The 27,506-nt window shown below is 35.1% G+C and overlaps 1 protein-coding gene across 1 annotated transcript in view; it reads left to right on the forward strand.

Annotated features, from left to right (window-relative positions):
- The window catches only part of LOC106874919 (spastin), a 139,865-nt gene that overhangs the window by 40,469 nt on the left and 71,890 nt on the right, over positions 1-27,506 (forward strand). The window contains exons 2-3 of the mRNA XM_052973488.1: positions 9,854-9,937; positions 20,884-20,967. Coding sequence (XP_052829448.1) covers positions 9,854-9,937; positions 20,884-20,967 — 168 coding nt within the window. The remainder of the gene's footprint in view (positions 1-9,853; positions 9,938-20,883; positions 20,968-27,506) is intronic.

Genomic DNA, 27,506 nt, shown 5'->3' on the forward strand with positions numbered 1-27,506 from the left:
TTCACCTCCACCCTATTCCTCATTGATTCCATGGGTCTATTTATGTTCTTGCTCTCTTCACTCTTCTCTAATGACATACCGTTAATGCTGCTGAATACTGTTTTTTTTTTTTCAATAACAGTGCAACAACATATGAGGCAATTTTTCCCCCTGTAACAGGAGGGTGGTGGTGATGGGCATGGTGGGAGTGCTGTTTTTATTTAACATCTGCTACACCAGTATTTCCGTTATATATTTTAAAATTATTTTTGTGGGTTTTTTTATTGCTTTTTTTTTCTTATGCTTCTGTCTTTGTTTTTGTGTTGCATTTGTGTTCCTACTTCTTGTGGTTGGGTTTGTATTTGTTGCTGTTGCTTAAACACCCCCAATACCCTTCCTTAATTCCAACCATGACTCTTCCATGTGTGCGTGTGTGTGTGTATTTGTATGTATGCATATGTACATATATATATTTAAGTATCTATATATATATGCGTGTGTATATAAATGTGTATGTGTATACATATAAATACGTATATATATATATATATATATATATATATATATATATATATATATATATATATATAGAATAGAGACAGCTGATGAAGGGATATTCCAAGGGGCTTTCCGTTTTCCTATGTGTTCGTTCTGTTGTCTGTAGTTTATTGTTCTAACGTCCTGTACCCTGATATGCATGTATATACACATGTAGATGTAAGTATGTACATATATGTGTGTATACATGTATATATATTCTTTGTATTATATATATATATATATATACATACATGCCTAGATTCATATATGTGTATAAAATATAAAGTGCATCTCGGACTACATTATTTAGTGTCTTCTTTTTCTTTTTTAAAAGATGGTAGGTGTGGTTGGAAGGAAAGAAATTTGATTGCTATTTCTAACTACTTGAGTAACCACCTAGAGGCTCCCTTGTTAGCTTATTGTCTGTGTTCTGGTTTTCAATATGAAAGGCGTCTAATTTGTTAATTGGATTAAACCTATGTCTTGGAAATTGTTTAGTTTTTTTGTTTTGTTTTTATTCTTTCTCTTTACTTGTTTCAGTCATTGGACTGCAGCCATGCAGTGGCACTGCCTATAAGAGTTCAGTCAAGCTGATCAATCCCAGTACTAAGTCTGATACTTATTCTGTCACTAAACTGCTAAGTTATGGGGATTTAAACAAACCAACTCTGGTTGTTGGGCAATGGTGGAGACACAAAAACACATGCATGCATAATACTTATATACGTACATACATATATATATATATATATATATATATATATATATACACACACACATAGGCTTCCTCACAGTTTCCATCAGAGCTTTGGAGTTGGAGTTGTGGAGTCGGAAACAATTAAGGGGTAGTTGGAGTCAGAGTTGGTAAGACTATACTGACTCTGACTCACAATATCTTTATTCTTTAATATAAACCAGTTATAACCTATAGGCCTACTCCAAGTACAAGCGTATGCATATGCTTTATGAGATATGTAGACCACAATCACTTAATTACATAAAGAGGAGTCAGAGTCAGAGATGCCAATAGTAGAGGAGTTAGAGTCAAAGTTTTTTTGTTTCGACTCCACAGCCCTGGTTTCGTCTATCAAATTCACTCATAAAGCAATGGTTAGTTTGGTGCTATAGGAGAAGGCGCTTGCCTAGGGTGCCATGCAGTAGGACTGAACCTGAAATCACTTGGTTGCAAAGTGAACTTCTTAACCACACAGCTATGTCATATGATGAAGTGCCAAATTGTTTAAAATTTTTACTTCTGTAGTAAGTTTTGTATTGATACCAGTTTACTGCAGAAATGAAAGATGTTGTGACTTTGATGCTCTTACAGTATACATTAGTAATATGAATCAAGCACTGAACAGGAAATCAAAAGCAAGGTCATTGATTTGATCCACTAAAAATTTATTGATACATTATAGATTATATTAATTAATTTCTGATTAATTAATTGATTACATTCTGTATAATTACATTTTGCATTCAATCTGATTTCAAAGCCTATTGTCTCTTACATTTCTCTCTCAACTCACTGACATAATTCTGTACCTTGCTAAACCTGATCAATACACTCTTTTCCCAATTTCTCACATTGTGAGATTTTAAAATAGTAATTTTCTAATTTATAGATCAGTGACTAGTTGTCACTTTGAAAACTATATATTTCAAACTGGAATTTGGCAGTGCTACCTCTAGCCGAACAATTATTCTGTGCTGATGAAGAGAAATAACCCAGAAATCACAATACACAGATATTGTTTTGAACTGAGTGGGGGTGCTAGATTCCCTTGTTTGAAAATATAAGGACACAGATCGTGTCGTATAGCCAGTTGGAAACGGTGTCTCTTGGGACTAAATTACAGCAACATTTGTCCTAAAACAGGACTACCATGTTATGTTGGCAAACAATCTTTACTACAAAACTGATCTATTTAAGGAAATTTCAGGGCTCCATTGCGATAGGTAGAAACTCCAAGCAATGTAAGTAGTTAACCATTTAATGGTTTTAGTAGATTTATACAGAAAAAGTAAGCATTATAGTGTCCAGCATAAATAAAGTCAACTTTATTATATTTTTTCTGTAAAAACCGACATTGAATGAGTTAACTTCCTGTACATCATTTTTTGACAAAAAAGATTTCTAAAAAAATTCTGGAAATGATCTACTCGTGTAATTTACACCCCCCCCCTAAAGTTTATTCTTGTTTTTGTGAAAAAATGTGCGTAAATTACATGGGTTTTTACGGTATATCTCTCTCAATACTTGACTGGTACCTATTGTAGCAATTCTGAAGGGATGAAAGGCAAAGTGACCTCGTCAGACTTTAAAACTAGACTAATGAAACACTGCTAAGCATTTTGTTTAGTGTGCTAATGGTTCTGCCCTCATCCTCCTCCTACTACTACCACCACCACCGTTAATAACAATAACAGACCTTAACCAGTTGAGCATGTCTCTTAGTGGCTGATGATGTGTGCATCTCTGATCATGAGCAGAAGTAGTGGAGGAGCATCATAGCCATGTGTTGAGAGGATTTCTTTGGGGTTTGATTAATTCACCTTTGCAGACATGGGTATTTCGTTCAACATCCTTAAACAATCCTTCTTCAGTGATCTTTTGAGTGGGATGGGCTACTCGATCTGAAGAAAATTCTAACATGGCCCCACTTGTAAGGTCATGTTTTGTTTCTCTTGATACGAGATCACCATGTCACGCACATATGGTTGTGATGCATGTGCTTGGTGTATCCTTATCAGATGGGTAGTCATGATGGGTAGTCATGATGGGTAGTCATGATGTTTGTATATTTTACCCCAGTATCACTTTGATGGCATGCACTGCTTTCTCACTCAATAATAATAATAACTAATGGTTTCTAATTTTGGCACAAGGCCATTAATACCGGTAATCAATTTGTACTTATTTTATCCACCCTGAAAGGATGACTTCTGTGAAATTTGAACTTAGAACTTAAAGACAAGGAAATGCCACTAAGCATTTCAACCAGTGTGCGACCAATTCTACTAGCTTACTGCCTTAATAATAATAATAATAATAGGTTGTGTCAGGTTGAGTTACATTAGCCACTCTTTATAAAAATAAAATCTCAATCATCCATTTCATAATTTCATGATTTTTAATTGATTTTTTAATTATGAATGTAGATTTTCAGGTCATGAAATCTCCATATATTAACCAAGCAGGATTTAAAATGCTTTACTAAGGAGATTAAACTGACATCTCTCAAGTTTCTTGGAGAAAGATTACATTGAAATAATCTAAAGCTTTGATCAAATAATGTCTGGTAGGGCATTCACTTGAGAGAGGATTCCTGATGCAATATCTCAGCTATGTTGAACTCCACCCAAACAAATTTGAAATTTTTTTACTGTTTATTTTTCAGAAAGGTATTAAGACTCAAATAATGTTTTGGCTGATAATTATTTTTCAAGCTGTCGGAATGTAATCAAAAGAAATTAAGAAAAATCTTGATAATTCAGTAGAAATGCGGCTTGACTTTGAAATAAAGGTACACTAGAAGTTAAATTTTTAAATGATTGAAAACAAGATGATCAGCTAAAATCTTGCTACGCCTTCTGTTTCATCTCTAATATTATAATCCTTTCAAGACTTCAGGAATGGAAACATTTCATAAAATGCTACAGTGGCTTTAAATCAGAGAGGCTGGGCAGTAGCATTGTGAAAACTGATGTTGAATTAATATTCAGTATTAACCCTTTAGCATTTAAACTGGCCACATCTGGTTTGAATATTCTATCTGTTTTAAGTTTAAACCAGCTAGATCTGGCCTCTCACACCTACCCTACAGTGTCATCGTAAAAATACACAATCATATGATTCAATATCTCAAAGCTCTGAGATAATGTATGATAAATTCAAAACTATGTGAATAAATAAACATTACATTTGACAGAATAATCTAAATTTAAAAAAGGGTTAATTAACCCTTTTGATGCTAAATAACACCAGATCAGCTCTATTCCTTTGAAACAAAATGATCTTATATAATATTTTATCTAAAAGAAATTTTGTTATGTTTCAAACATCAAATCAATATACCAGCGTATCCTTGAATCAATGATTTCCTGACATTATGGCAGCCAAATCTCCCTCAAATCATACCCTGCCATGATCTAGGATAATGTTGTTCCTGTTTACACAATGCCTTTATGAAGTGGTGATCACAGCTTAACCCTTTAGCATTTAAACCAGCTATATCTAGCCAAAATATTCTATTTGTTTTATGTTCAAACTGACCAGATCCAGCCTCTCACACCTACCCCACTGTCATTCTATATATAACTAAACTATCACATCATTGAAATCTCAAAGCTACAAGATAAGTCATGATTGATTCAAAACAATGTGGATAAATAAGCATTACATTTGACAAAATGATTTGAATGCTAAAGGGTTAAAACACTTCTGTTCATAGATCTTGCTGGATGAAAGCTAACCTTGGGCTAAACAGCAACCAGTAAATGACAGTCAGTTATTTTACTATATCTTCACAAATTCTTGATTATTTTCAAAATTAATTGAAACATATGAACTGTGTATTTCAGTAGGAAATTAATCAGTAAAGAATTAAAGAATAGTGTGGTTGGTATTAGATGCAAATTAACAGAAATCAAAGAATAATTAGAGCATTTAGCTATATCAGTTGTTTTAAACAATGTTAATTGATGTGGTTCGTATTGTGTTGAAATGACAATGATTGAGACATTTAAATATATTAACTGTGTTAGTCTCCTAAAATAATGTGATTTTCAAGTACTGCTGTTAGCCTAAATAAAGTTTTGCACAAGAAGGTTGTAGCAATATGTTGGTGAGTGTAGGAGGAACATGTTCTGTCCTCTATCTGTGTTGACTGAAGTTGGGTTATTTGTCCAATGCTTACATCTTCTCCAAAGTGATGTCTGCCTGTTGGCTGGATCATTTTTCGAATAATCAGAATGATAGTACCTTATTTGGAATCAAGTGAATGTTAGTAACAGGAAGAACACCCAGCTGTTGAAAAACTGCCTCAATAAGTCTAACCCATGCTAGCATGGAAAAAGTGTATGTTAAAATGATGTTGGATCTTTGATGTGAAGAAGTTTAGAAATAGCAATCAAGACAATAATATGAATTTATTTAGGTTTCATTGGCAGAATTTTAACTGACATTCTGTGACCAATAGTGAATGTATAAAGTTTGGCAGGGCAAACTTTATCATTCCTTCAGTGTGTTGAATGTAGTAAGCTGTGTACCGTCTGATCAACTGAACTCTCTTCATGTCATTCTTACAGTGTCAGACCCACAAAACTTCAGTTTAAATACTTCAACCACTATTTTTTGTCCTGAACTATTACCCATGGCTGTTTTCCATGCAGACGTCAGTCTGCTGAACTCTGCTAATCACATGTTAGTCAGTGAAGAATATGGACTCTGATTGCTAATCAACAAAGGGAAAACTGGTGCTATTTACTGTTCATGGTTTACTGGTTAGCAATAGGAGCTGCTAAAACATTTGCCTTTGACAATGTATCACTATCCAAATTTGCAAAAGCTATTCTAATTATGCAACCATGGAGAATTAACTACGAAAGGTTTTTTTTTTATTGTTTGTCTTGAAAATTTTATGTATATTTGAAATACAAAAAACACACCTATTGATTTTTATTTTGAATACTTGTGAGTTATTTACAAGATATTTAGATAAACATGATGATAAATTTGCAAGTATTATCAGTGCTTAATCACATATAAATAAAATAAAATTTTATTCCTGAGAACATTAAGTGTGTGTTTGGGAAGAATCCATCTACTATGCCATTATACTACAAATTGGGTCTAACAGATATAAATCAACATTCTCTCATTTTTTTTTAATGTATAACTTCTAAAAATGTTGCTAATAAAGCTGTGGTTCAATAAGAATGAACTATGTTATGAAGAATATTTCTAATACCATGAAATGCCAGGCATTTTAGGAAATTTTACCCTTTAGTATTTAAACTGGCCATATCTGGCCCAAATATTCTACCTGTTTTATGTTAAAACTGGCCAGATGTGGCCTCTCACTCCAACCCTACAATATCATTCTAAACCCTACAATATCATTCTAAATATCATACAATATCATTCTAAATATCATACAATATCATTCTAAAGCTATGAGATAATAATACATTATGTCACCAATAATGTTATGATGACATTGGGGTGTACACAAAGGTGTATGAATAGTATTACCCAAATAAATATTTGGATATGATTATCTAGAATAACCTTTCACAGAATTAATATGTTCACACAGAATGTACCCTGTGCTATGCCAAATGTAGGTCCGATATTAAACTAACTCAGTAATCCAATGTGAATGATCAATGCTGTCAACTGCTCACTGTCAACCTGACAGTTCTTTATTTTATTGAAATGCATCAGTCCACTTTTGGGGGTGGTCAGGATCCTTCCACAACATACAACATTAATTAAAAACAATGTGAATAAATGGATATTACATTTGACAGAGTAATCTGAATGCTTAAGGGTTAAATGATATTATAAAGTAAAATGACCAAGAGAGAGAGTAATATAGTTGTGAGGATAGATGTGTGAAGTGTTGACAGAACAGTAACATTCAGGCATACAAGTTATGTTGTGTTAGAAATGTTTTTGTGCAGATTCTCATTGAAGGATATTTGACATAATTGCAGACCAGCACTGACTTTTGTCCATTCCTGCTGGAATCTTCACTCTCTCTAGAAGTTAAATGTCAGTTTGTTTCAATATATTGACTGTTACAAGAATTAGAACTAGACTAGAAAGAAGAAATTACTGAGGTCTAAAACTAAAGAACTGTGCCATAAAAACAGTTTATACTTTCATGGTGATGTCAGAACAAGATGATGTTTAGATGCTTAAGATATAGTTTGGTTTTGTATTGGGAGGTGGAACTACAGATGTACTATTTCTACTAAAGGTTTATTTTGATGACAATAAGCTTTACCTTTGTGGTAGGAACTGAATTATACAATCAAGAGACCAAGTCGCTATTGTCTCAGTCTTTGGGTTTGGATTGAGATATGAAACCAAAAATATTGTATTTCAAGTGAGATAATTACATAAGCCTTTAATTAATAACAACAAATTTAATGATTATAAATTTTTGATTCACCCTTTAGCATTCAGATTATTCTGTTAAATGCAATGCTTGTTTATTCACATTGTTTTGAATTAATCATGAATTATCTTGTAGCTTAAAGATTCTGATAACATGGCAGTTTAATTTAGAATGACATTGTAGGGTAGGTGTGAGGGGCCAGATTTGGCCAGTTTGAACACAAAGCAGGTAGAATATTTTGGCTGGATATGATGGCCAATAACTGCTAAAGGGTTAACAGCAAAAACCACATTATTTTGCATTCATTATGCTGAAGAAGGTTTTTCTGTAGGATCTATGCTCTATAGTCTCGTAGGACTTGAGGAGTTATGAGTATGTAAATGGTTTGTGAGAGCAGTTCAAGCTATGCATAACCATATTGTAATCAATCTTAGGTTTAGAATCTAATTCAGTGAAAAATTAAATATACAGGTAGGTGTTCTCCTGGGCTCTTTTTTCCTGCCTCTGTCTATTTGTTATAATTATTAAGGCCTAACACAGGAATTCATGTTATAAAGCAGTGACCTGTTTTTCAATGCTGAATTTGTTGGAAACCACAAAAAAATGTTGCTAGTCTGGAGCAGGTACCAACATCAAAAGGCCTAATGGGTAACACAACAAACTAATAGTAACAAAGTGTACAAAATGCCATAGCATATCTAGGGCTACATTATCCAATATGGCCTTTTCTTTTATAGGTATTAGCTTGGTTGAGAAAAATTTGGCTGCTGTTTCTAGCAGGACAAATAACTTTGTCAAAGATCCCTTATTGGTTTGTATAAGCAAGGAGTAGATAAGGTGTGTAGAATAAAGTGTGGACCAACAGAGTCAAGGTTTCATTTGAGATGGAAATATGGTTGTAATTTGCAGCAAATGATGTCATTAATGGAATAAAGCTTGCCATGAATTAGGACTGGAGGTGACTATATCCAAAATGTAGCAGCAAGATATAGCAAAATATAACAAGAGAAACAGTGAAAGATTTTTCAGGTGCTTTTACTTCTGTTGACATTTCATTCTTAATGAATGATTTCTCACTCTGTTAGACTGTTTGAAGGATATATATTAGGAGTGGAAACTGGGCAGTAGTGGGAGATGAGCTTCAATTAGAAGATACAAAAGAGAGAGAGAGAGATATGTTAAATATGTACAGCGTTCATTTAGACTGAAGGATAGATACTTGTGTATGAACTGTGATGTTGCATGGTTCTGAGACAGGTGCTAAATGCTGAGAATGTAAGAAAAGCTAGAGAAACATGAAGAGAGTATTGCACTTGATGTGCAATGTGAATGTACATGAAAGAAAGCAGAGATGAAAACCTGCTATATGAGAAATCAGACATTGTGTTTTGTAGATGAGACTGCATTAGTTCCAGGCCTTGTGATGTGTATGGAGAATAGCAGTTGGGTATAGAATTGCCTAATGGTTCAAGTAGAAGGAACTAGTAGAAGAGGCAGAATTGGTGAAAGGTGACCTCAGGGCCTTAACAAGTGGCAGGTTATTACTTTTGGAGAAGATCTATTCAACCGATGCAAGCATAGGAAAATGGATATATAAATGAGGAACACACACACACACACACACACACACACACACACACACACACACACACACACACGATAAGCTTTGACATAGTTTCCACCTACCAAATTCACTCACGAGGCATTCATCAACCAAGGCTAAAACAAAAGGCACTTGCTCAAGGTACCATGCAGTGGAACTGAATGCCAAACCATATAGTTATATTGTTACTAAAAACTCTCGTTGAACTTTTTTTACCCAAAGCAGTGGAGTGCCAGAAACAATAGTGTACTTTGTAATATACACAGTTATAATCCTGTGTGTTATGAGTTCAGATTCCACAAGTGCTGATCAATTAAGAACTGATCTGTAACTGGGGTGATCACAATAACATACCACTTATTAAGGAAGTCCTCAGTGGGTTGTTTGTTGACCTGTTAGAACAAAGAAAGAAATGGTTTTCTTTTGACAGTTGTTATAACATTGCTAATGTGATATCATTTCTGGTTATGTAGGGTGGGCATGGTAGGAAGAACACTTTTTCAGATATTCACTATGTTACTACAAAAGTTTGATTTGTGATAATGAGCGATTTTTTTTCTTTTTTGTTCTAATATTTATATTGTTAATATTTTATCTGTTGCAGGCCGTAAGGAGTTAGCAATAGAATTCTACAGGAAAGGTATCACTGAACTTGAAAAAGGTATTTCGGTTGATGTTAACGGCCAAGGTAAATAAAAATACATTTTTCAGTTTTAATTAGTCATTGTTTCACTTTAAGACTGGTGTGAAATCACTTTGTTCTAGTTATCAGCATTTACTATTTTCCACATTCACACACACACACACACACAATCTCAAGCACACGCCCACCTGCATACATACACGTATATACTTTTGATTCTTTTTCTGGTTTCAATCTTTGCACTTGCTATGCTTGGGCATTGCCTTAATGGGTCTGCAATCAGCTATATTGAGCTCCTTGTTTATATGCATTGACCATTGTAAAAGAAAAGTGAAAGTAAATTGTCCTAAAAAAAAGTAAATTGTGATACAAATTGGAATTGTATAATTGTATAATTTTTTTGTAAACAATGTATGTGACATAACCAATATAAAGAACATATATAGGTAGTATCAAAAAGTTCCTGGACTAGCTATGCTTAATAAAAAGTAACTTATTTAACTAAGTTTTAACATCATCTTCTTCGAAATAGTCATCTTGCACAGTAATACATCTGTCCTGCCACTTTTGGAACCTGGCCTGGTAGTTGTTTTCTGCAAGCGAGTAGAGGAGCTTCTGCGATTCGCTCTGGATATTGACAACTGTGTTAAAATGGCGACCTGTGAACTGCATTTTCATCTTGGGGAAAAGATGGAAGTTGACAGATGCCAAATCTGGCAAATTGAATGGGTACAGAAGCGGTGCCCAGTTGTTTTTGATGAGAACCTCACAAGTGAAGAGAAAATAGTGAAAGGGTGCATTGTTGTCATGAAGAATCCAGTTCTTTGAGCTCCAGAGATCCAGTCTTTTTCGCTGAATGTCCTCCCTCAAATACTTCAAAACGTTGTAGTAGAACCCTCATTGACAGTCTGGCCCCAGAGTACAAATTCTCAATGCATAATACCACAAATGTTGAAAAAAAACAAAAACAATGAACATTCTCTTGATTGAGCTGCAGCTCTATTGTGCCTCCTTCAGTTGTGGAAATAAAGGGCTCTTCCATTGTGATGACTGCTGCTTCATCTCAGGGTCATACCCATAGACCCAACTCTCATCACTGGTGTTGATCCTCAATTATGAAGGTCAGATCAACAGTAGCATGCTTACAGAGATCTTGACAGACTTTGACATGATGTTCTTTCTGTTCAGCAATCAGCAGGTGGGGGACAAACTTGGCAGAGACATGCTGCATGTTCAATTCAGATGTTAGAATTGCCTGCACAGGCCCATAAGACAAACCAACGCTATCAGCAATATCGTCCTCTGATGATCTTCATGCACAAGCTGATGAATTTTCTCATTTCCAGGAGATGACACTTGTGGCAGCAGGTCTTCCAGATCACTTATTGTCTTCTAGGGACATTCTTCTGCTCTTGAAGTGCTTATGCCACTTGAAACATTATGTACAGCCCATTGCCTTGTTGCTATAAGCTTTCTGAAAGCATGTTCAATGTCAGTGTAGCAGACTTCCCAAGTTTAATGCAAAATTTCATGTTGGCTGATTGTTCCTGTGTATGATGAAATTTCTGGCTACAGCATTCATGTGATCACAAAAACACAAATTTCACAACTTGCAAAGTAAACACAGTGATGTCACTTGGCACACTGCTTCATGAAGGTTACTGCTAGCTCTCACTGCACATGCGCTTGTGTGCTGCCATCTGTTGGTGCACTACAGAACTAGTCCGGGAATTTTTTTGTACCACCTCATACATATAAAATATATGTATAGTTTTCATGTAAGATGAAAACAATCATATTTACAGGAAAACATAGTCTTTAATGCATGTAATGAAATTTGTGAATACTTTATCATGATCTCAAAATTTGTTTCTCTACATCTGCTCATGAAAGTATAATGTAAATAAAAATCATCACAAGTTCCAAATTGTAGCATAAATTTCCTCTTGGCAAGCATCCACCGCTCTTCTACAGTTTGCGTATGGATGCTGTCATCATTTGGATCAATAAAATTGAGTGGAAGATTAACAGGAAGCTAGCAATATCTAGTGTCTTATAATCTTCTTTTCATGCTAGCAATATCCAATAACTTATAATGTTATTTTCATGAAATTTTGATATGTCACTTTTTGTTTCTTTTCAAATTTACTGTCATTCTTTTTTATGATGGTGAACTGCGTGTAAACTAACCCCTTTCCCTCTTAGTACTTATCTTATTGATCTTGTAAAGGACGAAGATCACTGTGTCATAAAGAGACATAAATCAGGTGGAGCCATATGGAATTTTTTGTTTGATCATGCACACATGCAAAGACAGATAGACAGACAGACAGAAAGAGACAGATAGACAGAGACAGGCAGGCAGGGACAGACAGACAGAGGCGAACGGACAGAGGCGAACGGACAGAGACAGACAGAGACAAACAAACAGAGAGAGAGAGAGAGACAGACAGACAGCGACAGACAGACAGACAGAGGCAAACAACCAGACAGGCAGAGACAGACAGACAGCAACAGACAGACAGAGATAGACAGATAAAGACAGACAGACAGTGACAGACGGACGGAGACAGGCAGGGAGAAAAACAGGAAGAGAGATAGGGAGACAGAGAGAGAGAAACATTTGTAGTTATCAAATTTTACTCATATTGGCATAGAAGGTATTTGCCCAAAGTGCCGTATATTGGAATTGGACTTGAAACTGTAACATGTAGTTTTGAATTGAACTTTGTAAACACACAACGTCTGTTTCATATCATGTTTGAATGTGCGGGTATGTGTGTGTAGTTTATATCTTTTACATGTTTCAGTCATTAGACTGCAGCCATGAGAATTTTAATTGAATAAATTGATCCCAATACTTAATTTTCTCTTTAAGCCTGATATTTATTGTCAGTCTCTTTTGCCGAACTTCTAAGTTACAAGAAAGCAAACATCCCAACACTGGTGGTGGAGGACACACACACACACACACACACACACACACACACACACACACACACACACACACACACACACACACACACACACACACTCACACTCACACTCACTCACACTCACTCACTCACTCACTCACTCACTCACTCACTCACTCACTCACTCACTCACTCACTCACTCACTCACTCACTCACTCACACGTGGTGGGCTTCTTTCAGATTTTGTCTGCCAAATCCACTCACAAGGCTTTTGTTGACCCAGGGCTATGGTACAAAAAAACACTTGCCCAATGAACCTGGAACCAAGTGGTTAGGAAGCAAACTTATCACACAGCCATGCTTGCATCTATATATGTGTGTGTACATACTAGGTAGTTGTGTTTTATTGCACTAATTATCCTTCACTAATTAGGCTAATACTTTAATCCATTTATTGACAGTTTCTTCAGCTTCTAAACATCTTTTGGAAATGATTCTGCTTCATTGATGATTGATTGGTTTCTATGAATTTCCAGTTCAATTCCAGTAGATTTGATTGACCAGACTGAAAAAAAGAAAAGAAATAAAATGAACAACTAAAAAGAAAAGCATGCTAATCCATAAAACTTGATAAACTATCCAATTATTAACTAAATGTTTTGATAAACCTGTTTCTAATTTCTTAATTATAGTGTTGTTGTTAATGTTTTCAAATAATTTTCTTCGTTATTGTTATCAGTATTTTTTTTTTTTTTAAATTCTGTTTTCCTCTTTCGTAGATCAGATGATGTTAAATAATTCTTTCATCAATATTTTTCTAAATAAATTTCTACACCCATACTCTGTACATCCACATTTACTCACTGAAGTAAATCACCATTATCATAATTTTATGATAATGGCAAACTGTTATGCTAAATCAGTATAACAGCTTAACCCTTTTGTGACCATATTTCTGAAGAACTACACCATCCTGGTTTCAATTAATTTTGAAATTAATGAATTTAGTATAATAACCTCATCGTTATTAAGCTTGTATTTGGAACATATATTAACATGGAAATTTGATGAAAGGTTTTAACTTAGATAATTTTAAAACAAATTTGTAACATAGGACCAGGGGCAGTTTTAGGCCAGTTGGTATCAAAAGTAGTAACACTTGGCAATATTGGTGCTGTAGTTTAGGTGGTGAGCTAGCAGAATTGTTAGCATGCCAGGCAAAATGATTAGCAGCATTTTGTCTGTCTTTTGTTCTGAGTTCAAATTCCACTAGGGTCAACTTCATTTTTCATCCCTTTTAGGTACTTAAATAAGTACCAGTTTATCACTGGTGTTGATGTAATCAATTTAGTCCTTTCCCAGAAATTGCTGGTTTTGTGTCAAAATTTGAAACCAGTATGTTGTAGTTTAGATGGCAATCTGGCAGAATCATTAGCAAGCTGGGCAAAAAACTTAACAGCATTTCACCCATCTTAACATTCTGAATTCCAATTCTGCTATGGTCAACTTTGACTTTTTGCCCTTCCAAGGTTGATAAAATAAGTACCAGCTGATTTCTGGGGTTGATTTAATCGACATACCCAACTGCCCTGAAATTGCTGGCCTTGTGGCAAAATTTGAAATCAGTATTAGTGCTGTAGTTAAGGGTCCAGATGAGGTTACTAGTATAGTGTCTTCCAACTACAGAGTGAGTGAGATGAGTGGTATGGAAGACCTTACTGGATAATTTACTCAACCACAGATGATCAAGATGGACTGTATAACTTCTTGTTATCTATGTATATAACTGCAAAAATCAGCTTCTAGAGCATTTCTTTTTATATCTGTGGACCCTTTTGATTACTATTTTATTCTGATGGGACCTCATAACCATTCGATGTTTAAAAACTAGTTTTACAGATACTTCTTTCAAAGTTCCTATTTTGTTTTTTGCACATTTAACTTGTGTAGGCTGAACTTTGTAAAATGCTAGTGAAAGAAACCTAGCTGTTTCTTGCAATAAATACATCTAAAGCACAATTTTTTTGTGGACCCAATGTACTATTTTGCTTGTATCCCCCCCCTCCCCGAAAAAAAATTCTTACATGGATCCCAGTTGAGAACCACTATGCTAGACACTTCATCAGTTACTAGTTACTAAGCTGTAAAATAAAAGATGTTTAAAAAAGAAAAAGAAAGAAAAAATTGAAAGTTATGATGTATGAAAGTAGCATTGTAAACAAACTCATATAAGTGCTGGACCTTACAGAATTTGATTCTCTGTAGAGGCTTACTGACCACTTTTATTCTTCTAAAGGGTATTTACTTGATTTTCTAACCTGTCTTCATAGCCATCATGTGCTTGAGAAAATTCCTTTATTTTCTATAGAATATATATATATATATATATATATATATATATATATATACTGCAAGAAAAACACACTCACACAACATACACATACACGCACACACACACATTCAAAAACTGCTTGCCCACTTTCTACTGACCATTGCCCAAAACCACTCCCAAATTATTCCTGCTACAAATTCCTTCCACAAAGTTAAGCAACACAAACACACACACACACTAACAGATAAATAGCCAAACCACACACACACACATATGCACATACATGTTCTGTTATTACACACACACACACACGGACCCGCGCGCACGCACACATACTTACCTCCCTCTCTTGCATTCTACTGTCTTAGAAAGAACTTCTTCTCCACCCTTTCCCTTCTGGCCATTCCACAATGTAACCCCATGGATATCGTTGGCGATTTTTTCTTCCTCCGTCTTCCCTTCTTTGGACTGTCCTATGTTTCCAACGAAGAGCTCCGCTCGAAACGTCAAATTCTCTTTCTTTCTTTTCCTGAGCGTCCAGTAACACAATCTGTATCACGTCTTCGCGTTGTTGTTTTTTGTCGTTTTTCTTTTTTGAACCTATATATATATATGTATGTATATAGTATAAAATTAATTTGGGCAGCTGGACACAATATAAATCATATAGGCAAAATTTGTTGCTAGTTGTGACCATATGTGCTTGTAGCATATATGGTCAAAATTAGTGATGATTAAATTTTGTCATCTATATATATATATATATATATATATAGTCATCATCATCATTTAATGTCTGTTGTCCATGATGACTTGGGTTGGATGGTTTGACTGGGCTGGCACGCTCAAAGGCTGCACCAGACTCACAGCTGATTTGGAATAGTTTTCTATGGCTTGATACCCTTTCTAACGCCAATTGGATGCCATTTGCATGACATTGGGGTGCTTATATATATATGCCAGTATGGAAAATGAAATCTAATGGATGATGATGATTATATATATATTTATATGCCAGCAAGGAAAATGAATGTTAAAGAATGATGATGAGGTGATATATATATATATATATATATATATATATATATATATATGCTACGTATACCATTTATCCTATTCCATTAAATTAACAAGGTAGGCATACTGCTCACCTAAAAACTGGTTTCATCAAATTAAATATCCTAAACCACTACAATTTAAAATGGTATCAAATAAAGTGAGAACTTTTACAATTTCAGAATCAAATGTTTATCATAAGAACCTGTAGAAAAAAAAAAAGAAAAAAGAAATTTAAAAAAGTTCTACAGGTAAACACTTCTAGTAAATGTCAACATCTAACATTTAAACTTATGAACACATATAAACCACATCTTCAAATACTCAATCAATTTTAAGAATACAATCAGCCTTCTTCACTGTCTAATGGATATCAATGTGATTTTGACACCTATGGGTGGGATTACTTCTATTGGTGTCAAACAGTCTTAGAGACATGCAATTTGATGGTTCCTGAGAGTATACAAAGCTAATAGTTTGTAGCAGGATCATAATTACAAACTTAACCACATGTAATGCGATTACATTGTAACACAAAATTCAGTTAAATAAATTAGAAAATCAATAATTGCCTAAGGCAATCAATAATTATATATACTGTCATTTCATTTATAGTAAATTATTGAATTAATGAAACACAAATAAAGTTTTGGAACTGGAAAATAAAATCTGTTAGAAATAGTATAAACAATGTGTTTAATAATAATTTTATGCAGATTAACTATTGTTTAAATTCTGCTAATTGGTCAACAACAGAGTACTTTAATTCTCAGGCAATGCTGAATATTCTTGTAATTACGTGTTGCTTAGTGGTTAAGAAGTTTGCCTCCATACCACTTGATTTCAGGTTCAGTCCTACTTCATGGTTCCTTTGACAAGTCTTTTCTATGATTAAAGACTGGGCTGATCAAGACTTTGTTGGTAGATTTGGTAGATGGAAACTGAAAGTAGACCATCAGGTGTGTGTGTGTGTGTGTATCACCTTATACTGACCCTGCATGATAATTGTAAATGAGTGTCACCACTATACATACAGTGTCACTCATTTTCATTATTCTGTGAAAACATACCCAGCCATGGGAAATTATTACTTGGAAACAGATGAGAGTTGGAGAGAGAGACACACACACACACAGAGAAAGTGAGACACACATATGATTGTACATATTAACAGTAACTAGAAGGCAATCTCCATTTTTCTTTTGAAATATTGTCTAGAGGAATCCTGGATATGCCATTAATATATTAACCCTCATATTACTGTATTTCTGTAAAAATACACATCTTTTGTTTAAAATAATTTTTGAAAATAATTAAGGATTTAGTAAAATAATTTTGTTGTTTTTAAGCTGGTATTTGTAACATAAGTTAATATGGAATTTAATGGAAGATTACTTTATTAGATTACTTTAAAGCAGGAGATTTAAGTCATAGAGCCAACAGTGTTTTCAGGCAGATTTGTATCACAAGAATTAAAACAAAGTATTTAACCTTTTATCATTCAGATTATTCTGTCAAATGTAATGGTTATTTATCCACTCTTTGAATTAATCATACATTATCTCAGAGCTTTGAGGTTTCAATGAAGTGATTATTTACTTTTAGAGTACTATTGTAGGGGAAGTGTGAGAGGCCAGATCTAGTTAGCTTGAAGATTAAGCAGGTAGAATATTTTAGTTGGATATGGCTGGCTTAATTCTTTAGCATTCAGATTACTTTGTCAAATATAATGCTTATTTGCCCGCTTTGTTTTGAATTTTTCATACATTTTCATACATTCCAATGGCACAATTGTTTACTTCTAGAATAACATTGTAGAGTAAGTGTGAGAAGCCAGATTTCACCAGTTTGAAGATAAAACATGTAGATTCTTTTGGTCGGATATGGCCAATTTAAATGCTCCTGGGTTAATGCTTATATTTTGCCTATAAAATATTGAGGTATTTGGGTAGATTAGAAAGAATCAGTCAACAGTAAAAATATGCTTTTTATTCATTAACTCTTTTGTTACTATATTTCTGATGACATATAATGCTTTTGTTTCAATTAATTTTTAAAATGGATAATTTGGTAAAATAACTCTCTCATTATTAAGCTGATAACTGGAATAAATTAACATATAATTCTAATAGAAGATTATAATTTAGACCACTTTAAGACAGTAAGTTTGTGTCATAGAACCTGGGGTGGTCTCAAGCAGGTTGTCTCAAAAGAGTTAATCCTTTCTGCTATAGGTTCAACACCTGAAATTTTTTAGGGGTGGATGCTAGTCAGTTTACATCAACCTCAGTGTTTAACTGATACTTAATTGATTCTAAGAGAATGCAAGGCAGAGCTGACCTCGGCGGAATTTGAACTTAGAATGTAAAGATGGATGAAATGCTGCTAAGCATTTTGTCTGGCATGCTAACGATTCTGTCACCTCACCACCTTTATTATATTCATTTAATATAAGCTATACATAAACAAGATGACAGAAATAATGATATGCAAGAGGCCTTACAGTATATAGTTTGTTCCTTCCAGGTTCTCAGTTCAAATTCTGATGAGGTCAACCTGGGGCCTTCCATGCTTCATGGTTAATATTTTAGTGTTTTTTCTAAGTTCCATCCTGTTGACCATGGTCATGCTGGGGGAGATTTTATTAGATAATATCATTGATTAACTCCAGATCATACCTATGTTTGTAAATACTTCAGCTGTGACCATCCTCTGTTCTCGGGCATCCTCCTCCACTGTGTTCTTTTTAAAGATTATAGAGTGTAATTTGAGAGATTTAGCATATATAATGAGAGACTTCCTCTTTAGTTTATACTGGTTGAATCCATCACTGTAATATATTAGAGTGGATTCAGTTAGCTGTACTTCTTTCCAAATATATAAAAAAAATTTATCTTGTGTCAAGTCAAAGATAATTAACCCTTTAGCATTTAGATTACTCTGACAAATGTACTGCTTATTCACATTGTTTCAATTAATTAGGCATTATCTCTTAGTTACATAATTGTTTATTTTTAGAATGATGTAGGATATATGCAAGAGGTTAGATCTGGCTGGTTTGAACATAAAACAATGTAGAATAAAACAAGGGCCTGACATAGCTGGTACACTAAAGGGTTAATATAAGAACTGTAGATTCTTTAAACCTACAGATTCCTTCAACCCCTCTTTCACCATCCTTTCTCCACAGCCTTCCTTATTTCTTGGATACTTTCTTTGCATTCACACACTGCTCTTCCCCTCCTCTTTTATCTCTGATACCCTCCGACCTCTCTTTCCCCATTATTACTCTCCTAGTTCTCACCCACTGCCCCTCAACCCTCTGTCATTTTCTCTCACTGCCTTCTCATACCCTTCTGCATTCCTCAGCACCTTCTTGTCTTTACTCCTCCTCCTCCGGCCTATTTCCATGATCCACCTCACCTCTCTTTCCTTTGGTGGCTCTCACATGATTCATCTCTACCCTGCCTATTGCTCCCTTCCTATCCCTTTACCCCATGTCTTCCATCCACATTTGCCTTTATGACGTAAGATAACCCTAGGTCTTTCACAACATAACCTACCCTAACACCTTTCCTCTCTGTCCTCATCTTTTCTTAACAACCCCCTTTCACTGACTCCTCTTTCCCATGTTTTAAGCCACATGCTCTCCTCCACTTTATGCCTATTCTACTACTCTATTACTCTCTCTGCTACCACTCTATCACAATAAATCTGTTCCTCTCATCTTACTCTCTCTTATCACCCTGCCGAGACATTACACCCTCTCCTCTATCTCCGTTAGTTATTAGGAGTCACTCTAGATTTTGCAAATCACTAGGGAATATTCACTAGTGAAGAAAAAAGAAAAGAAGAGAAAAAACATGCATCCTGTACACTCTGCATAGTGGTTGGGGTCAAGATGGACATCCAGCCTTAGAAACCATGCATGATGCAGCCCCCAACTCATAAGATCTTTCAACCTATACCAGCATGGGAAACAAGCATCAAATGATGATGATGGTAGTATGTAGTTTTGCAACTAGTTATCTACACTAGCAAGGATATTATCATTATTGGAATATTTGGCCATCTGTGTTTTGGAGCAATTGTTTTTACAAAGAAATCTGTTATTTTCTTTAATGTCAACTATTCATATGTAACACTGAAATGGAACCTGTCTGTTGAGCCAGGGTTAGTGATAGCAGCAGAGGTACTTTTGTGGTAAAATTTGAACTTAAGACTATGTGGTTCACTACCTTAATAATCCTAGTGTAACAACAAGCATCATCATTGTCATCATTATTTAATGTCCATGTTCCAGGCTGACATGGATTGGGTGGTTTGAGAGGGTCCATTGGAATCAAGGACTGCATCATACTCCAGTGTCTGCTTTGGCATGGTTTCTATGGCTGGATGCCCTTCCTAATACCAAACACTTTACAGCATGTACTGTGTAGGTTTTACTATGGTACCAGCACTAGTGAGGTTGCCATGAAATACGCAAAACTACAAACCCTGACTGGGGAGGCAGGAGCTTTATACTTGGAAGATAAGGTGTAGAGCACTATTGAATTTGGTTTTCTTTTCAAATTTATTGAAGAATTTTCCAAGTTTTTTTTTTCCTTTCTGTGACTTAATAGTGATGATACAATTTCATATATTTCCTTTTATTTTCACTTTTCTTGATGTTTTTTTTTCCTCACAGGAGATGCCTGGGACCGTGCCAAACGGTTGAAAGATAAAATGTCAACTAACCTTGTTATGGCCAAAGACCGCCTGGAAGTTCTGGGTAAGTTTTCACATTCTTTCTTGATGTAGAAAATTATTTTCATGTCATCATAAATTAAGAAAACCAAAAGCTTATTAATTACAAAAAAAATAATTATAATGCATTTTGAAGTGAGTTATTAATTGTACAGGTATTTTGTTGCTATTAAGATGATAGGCTGGCAGGATCGTTAGCACACTGGAAAAAATGCTTAGCAGCATTTCTTCTTGGTTTTACATTCTGGGTTCAAATTCCTCTGAGGTTGACTTTGCTTATCATCCTTTTGGGATCAATAAAATAAGTGTCAGTTGAACACTGGAGTTGATGAGCTCCTGCCACCAAATTTTGGACCTTGTGCCTAAAGTGAAAAGGATTGAGTTGGCAGAATTGTTAGTATGTTAAGCAAAATGCTTAGCAGCATTTCATCTCTCTTTACGTTCTGAGTTCAGATTCTGCCAGGGTCTACTTTGCCTTTTATCCCTTTGGGGTTGATTAAATAAGTACCAGTTGAACATTGGGGTTGATGTAATTGATCTACCCCTCCCCAAAATTGCTGGCCTTGAGCCAAAATTTGAAACCATTATTATTATTATTTTCTGATTGATTTGCATTTTATTTCATCTTCTGACCTGATCTCAACCAGTGGCCTAAGACATTAGATAGAGAGAAGCTTCCTGAGAATGTGGACGGTTGATATCAACACAATTTTTTGAGTTGCATAGATTGTTGGTTTCACAGAGATCTGGTCAAAAAACTTGTCAGTACCTTTCTTGATCCTTCCAGGGCACCTATAACAACAGGGATGGTTTTGGTTTTTAATTGCCACATCCTAGATATCTCAATCTCAAAGTCCTTATTTCGACAGTTTTTCAAATTCCTTTGCTGGGATATTTCTAGCAGGCATGTTTTTTGTCTTAGGTCTTTGATGATGATATGTGGTCTGTTAGCATTTATTTTCCTGTCTGTATATGTCTCATAATCCCATAGGATGGTAACATTCTCTCCCTCAGTGACTGGCTCTGGATGGTGTTCATACCAGTTCTTAGGGTATGGGATATCATAGTGACAGCATATTCCCCAGTGCTAGTATTGGCCAACTCAATCATCCCTGGTTTATATTCTGTAAGAGCAAGGACTGAGTAACTGGCAACAATGTGGTCAATACTCTTAAGTTTGTCATTGGAGAGTCTACACTTTTGTGTTTACCTCATTGTGTGTGACATTAGCTTGATAGTTTTGGGTGAGGAGACTCTGATCTTGTGCTGCTAGGATAAATCCTTCTGTTTCAACTTTCAAACCAACATTCTGCAGCCACTGATAGGTTCTTCTTATATCTACACTAGCTTCCCCAGCTCATTTAGGGTATTGCCCATGCAATGGTTTTTCTAGCCACAGTCTTGATAGTTCCTTCAGGCTTTCTTGTTTGGCTTTTGTTTTACACTTTTTTGCTGCCTTAGTGGGTGGTATGTCCTTATCATCATCATAATCAAAGAGGTTAAGCTCTTGCCTGTATTTAGATGCCTCTTTCGAGATTGAATGCAGTTTCCTACTCTTTTCATGTTGCCTTACCGTCTCTATCATCCAGTCACTGTTACTTTGGATGTGCACTTGCAGTTCTATTGTGGTTGTTTTGTAGGATGTTTTAAGCTGGATTAAGCCTTCCCTGCCTTCCTTTCGTGGGAGATAGAATTTGTGGACATCTGATTTTGGGTGGTGTATCTTGTTTAGTATCAGCAGTTTACTGATCTTTATGTCCATCTGCTGGAGATCATTCAGATTCCAGTTGATGACATTAAGTCTATAGACAACTGGTACCGCCAGGGAGTGCAATTTTATCCTGAGAGTTCAGTTCATATATTCAGGACCATCCTGACATTATTATTCTTTTTTACTCTAGGCACAAGGCCCTAAATTTTGGGGGAGGGTGCCAATCGATTAGATCAACCCCAATACACAACTGGTACTTAATTTATCAACCCCGAAAGGATGAAAGGCAAAGACGACCTCGGCGGAATTTGAACTCAGAATGTAGCGGCAGATGAAATACTGCTAAGCATTTCGCCCAGCATGCTAACGTTTCTGCCAGCTCACTGCTTTATTATTATTATTTTACTTCTCAGAGCTCTCGATCTCACTTTTCCTAGGTAATTTTGTGAGATCAGACCACATCCTGTTGTCAAAGATCTCACAGGGTCTCTCAGGGTCTTATTTCACGAATTATAAGACTTGGTACCTAGATGTTAAGTATTGTGGAAGATACTTAACATCCAAGTATCAATTTCAAAATCCTTGCCGTCCCCAATAGAACAGTTTTGGGGGATAGCTCTGCTGCTGCTGCTGTTGTTGCTGTTATTTCTGATTTTGGCATAAGGCCAACAATTTTGAGGGAGTGGGTTAGTTGATGCCATTGATCCTAGTACTTGACTGATACTTTATTTTTATCAACCACCTGGGTTGATATGAAAGGCAAAATTAACCTTGGTGGAATTTAAACTCAGAAAGTAAAGAAATGGAAGAAATACTTCAAAGCATTTTGTCCAACACTGAGGATTCGCTAACTTATCGCTTGAATAACAACAGTTTCTAATGAACATTAATTTTTAGATAGAGTATATATTTTGGGAGAGAGTATTGTTAATAAAATCTAAACCTTAATGTATGATTGGTACTTATTTTGTCAACCTTGGAAGCATGAAAGACAAAGTTAACTTTGGCAGGATTTGAACTCAGAATATATTGGAATACAACCAAATACCTCAGATCAAGATAATCCATATTCCTACATATTTATCATTCTTATGGGAATGTAGTCAATAAAATAAAGTTCCAGCAAAGTACTGAAATCAATTTAATCTACTAACCCCTCTTATCTCTAACTTCTGGTTTTGTGCCTCATTAAGAAATTATTATTATTGTTATTATTATTAATAGCGTGGTGGATGGCAGAGCCATTAGTGGCAGTCAAAGATGGTTTTCATTTATTTACAGTTCTTTATGATCTAAGTTCAAATCTCACCTTGTTTAGCTTTTCTTCTCACCCTTCCAGACTTGATATATTCCAGTTAAGTATTGGAGTTGACTTACTCAACTAACCCTTGTCCCTCAGATTTGTAGCCTATTATTATTATTATTATTATTATTATTATTATTAGCTTTTAATCTGCATGTTTACAATCACTCACCAAGACATACCCAGCATCCTAGGGCGAGTGAAGGATAAGAGATGTTGCAGTATGACTGAAAGCTTGGGGAGGGGATGTGGCAGGGGTAGTAGCAAAATATTTTCATGTAATACAACACAGACATTTAAATTGATAGGGTTTTTCTTAGGATGTAGGCAGTACTTGTCAGCACAATCTTTTATATTTCTCTGAAACATGGTTCTCCTGGGATGTTATCTTGATGTTTCTGACATCCCTTCCTTATATCTAAGGCAGCCACAATAACAGGAACAGTTCTCTCTTTAAGATGCCACATCTTTTGTATTTCAATTTCCAGGTCCTTATATTTACTTAATTTGGGAACACTTACATCTATTAGTCTACAAGTATTTTCTTCCATGTCTTTAATGACTATGTCTGGTTGATTAACATGGATCGTTCTGTTGGTGTTGACTGGAAAATCTGAGAATACTGACATTTCAGCGACTGGCTCAGGATGATGTTCATACCAGTAAGTGGGAGTGCTGATTTTGTGGTGTTTACATATTTTCCAATGTAAATACTGTCCTACCCTTTCATGGTGACTTTTGTATTCGTTTGGTGTCAGCACAGGACATTGCGAGATGAGATGGTCTATCGTTTCATCAAATTTATTGCAGAATCTGCATTTAGGGTTAGAACTGTTTTGAAGAATATTAGCCTGGTAGTTTTTGGTAAGCAAGCTTTGATCTTGTGCCACCAATATGAAACCTTCACTCTCTGCTTTCAGTCCTGAGCTTCTCAGTCACTGATGGGTTGTTGCTTGGTCTACATCAGCATTTCAGCTTCAAAGTATATATATATACTGTCCATGCAAAGGCTTCAGTTTGTTTCTGCTTGTCCTTTTTTGCAATCTGTTTGATCCATTTTGCTTTTTTCGTGGAAGTGCTTTCAGGTTCTTCATCTAATTCAGGATTAATGCCAAGTTCCCTTGTGAATTTGCAAGCTTCTTTGACATTATTATTATTATTATTATTATTATTATTATTATTATTAAAATGCTTTATGCCATTTCTTCCATCTCTGTGTTCTGATTTCAAATGCTACTGCTATCGACTTTGCATTTCATCCTTTTGGTGGTCAATACAATAAGAGTTGAGCATTGGGATTGATGTGCTCAACTAGCCCTCTTCCCCAAAATTTCAGGCCTTGTGCCTATAGTAGAAAGGATCATTATTATTATTATTATTATTATTATTATTATTATTATTATTATTATTATTAAGGTGATGAGCTGGCAGAATCGTTAGCACACCGGGTGAAATGCTTTGTGGCATTTTGTTTGCCTTCACATTCTGTGTTCAAATGCCGTTGGGGTCAACTTTGCCTTTCGTCCTTTCGGGGTCAATTAATTAAGTACCAGTTGAGCACTGGGGTTGATGTACTCAACTCATTCCCCTCCCCCAAAATTGCTGCCCCTGTGGAAAAATTTGAAACTATTATTATTATTATTATCGTTAATAATAATGATGATGATGATGATGATGATGATGATGATGATGATAATAATAATAATAATGATAATGCAGGAAAGTCACAGATTATCTTACTTTGATATTTGTTTGTGCCATATACATACATAGCATACTATCATTCATTTTGAGTAGGTAGCTCGGACCAAAACCCCCTTTTGTTGCCAAGCATTTTTGAGGTCTTCTATTTGTAACTCAATGTCACAAGAAAGTCGATCAATGTACATCATTCTGAGTCACCTGATATGAGAATTTCCATGGCTCTAAATCCACAGATGGATCTCTGATACTAATCTATCTTTGCTTCAATAGCAGTGACCATTATATCTTGTCCTCTGCTCTTGAATGATTGCTAATGGGTTGGGAATATTTCCATAAAGTGCTTTTTTTGTTGGATGATGTTTCCATGATTTGCTGAGAACAATCATGCAACATACATGTGTATGCCTCATCAAGTTTGATTTCTATTGTTTTTGTTTTTTTTTGTCAGTCTATGCAGATGAACTGTAAAGAAGAACTGGTTCTGCTATGACTCTGAAGAATTTTCTTTTCATTCAGCCAGGGAATTCTTCATTGCATGGCTAACTATAGTTTGCTGTAGTAGGGTGAATGTGAAAGAGAGAAAAAGAGACCAGAATATGTGCTCTTCCAATCTACTGAAAGATTCTTCTAATTATGAAATGTAATTTAAATTATTTGGCCATCTGACAAAAATTTGGTGGAAGAACCAAGGAAGTTTGTTATATATTAACCCACTTCATATGTATTTTTGATAATCTAGTGCAGGGTTCTTTACTTCTCTGGTTAATTTAAGCTCTTGTTGTTACAACCAATTCTTCATGTGTTTTCTGGTGTTATGAAGAATATTGTAGGCATTGAGGTTCATATTATTTATTGTCTCATATTACTAACTGTGATGGATCAAGGAGTTGGTGGAGGCTCATGATCTATCTGTGTTTGTATTGTCCTTTGCACAGATCATTGATCTATGACATCCAGGAAATGTTGCACCAGAGAATCTTTTAAATCTATCTTCAAATGTTTGAGTTCTGAACCCTTTTAGAATTCATTAAATTAGTGTAGGCCTTTCAGTACCACTTTGATATAACAAAGAAATCTTGTAGAAATTTGAGGAGCTCTGCCCAACTATTGGCTCTTTCTTTGAAGATAAAGTTTGTTACTAACTCCATGGTTGTTTCAGTTCTATATCTAATGAAGATGTGAAATAACAAAGTGGATAAACAATTGAACTGTGCACTTTACATCATTGGTTCAAAATTACTGTTAATGTTTTATTTCTAGACAGAACACTATATTCTACATTGCTGCAGTTTACTTGGCTGTCAGTATGAAGAGAGACTTGAACCAGAAAAACAAACAATACTAGATAACATGAGAATGTTACCCGAAAACGATCTATCACCCATCTAGGGAATTATTTAGCATATATCAATTTCACATTTTGAAATCAGAGCCAAATACTGACTTATAAAAGACTTTTAGGTCATCAGAGATATTTATGTTTGTATATAATGGTACAGCATTGTTGTTAATATGCCAGCGAGTAGAGACATATTACAATGCGATATATGGCAATATGGCATTAATCTTCATGCTGTGTGTCTCTGTCTTGGGAAATATTTTTGTAATTTTTCCTGTTATGTCAAACCAAGCTTGTTTGCTGTTGTCTAACTTATTTAATATTAGCATGTTAACATCTGGTTCTTTTAGAGAAGGTCCTTAGTATCTGATATACTCTTTTAATTCGTTTGGTACCAATCCAACTGAAACTACACCTGGGGATATGACACAAACTTCACATTTTAAATGAATCTAAAATAATTAAAAAAAAAAAACCTTCCATCAAAATTTTAATTTATGTTCCAGT

This window comes from Octopus bimaculoides, chromosome 16 (assembly GCF_001194135.2).
Source record: "Octopus bimaculoides isolate UCB-OBI-ISO-001 chromosome 16, ASM119413v2, whole genome shotgun sequence".
Classification (NCBI taxonomy): Eukaryota; Metazoa; Mollusca; class Cephalopoda; order Octopoda; family Octopodidae; genus Octopus; species Octopus bimaculoides.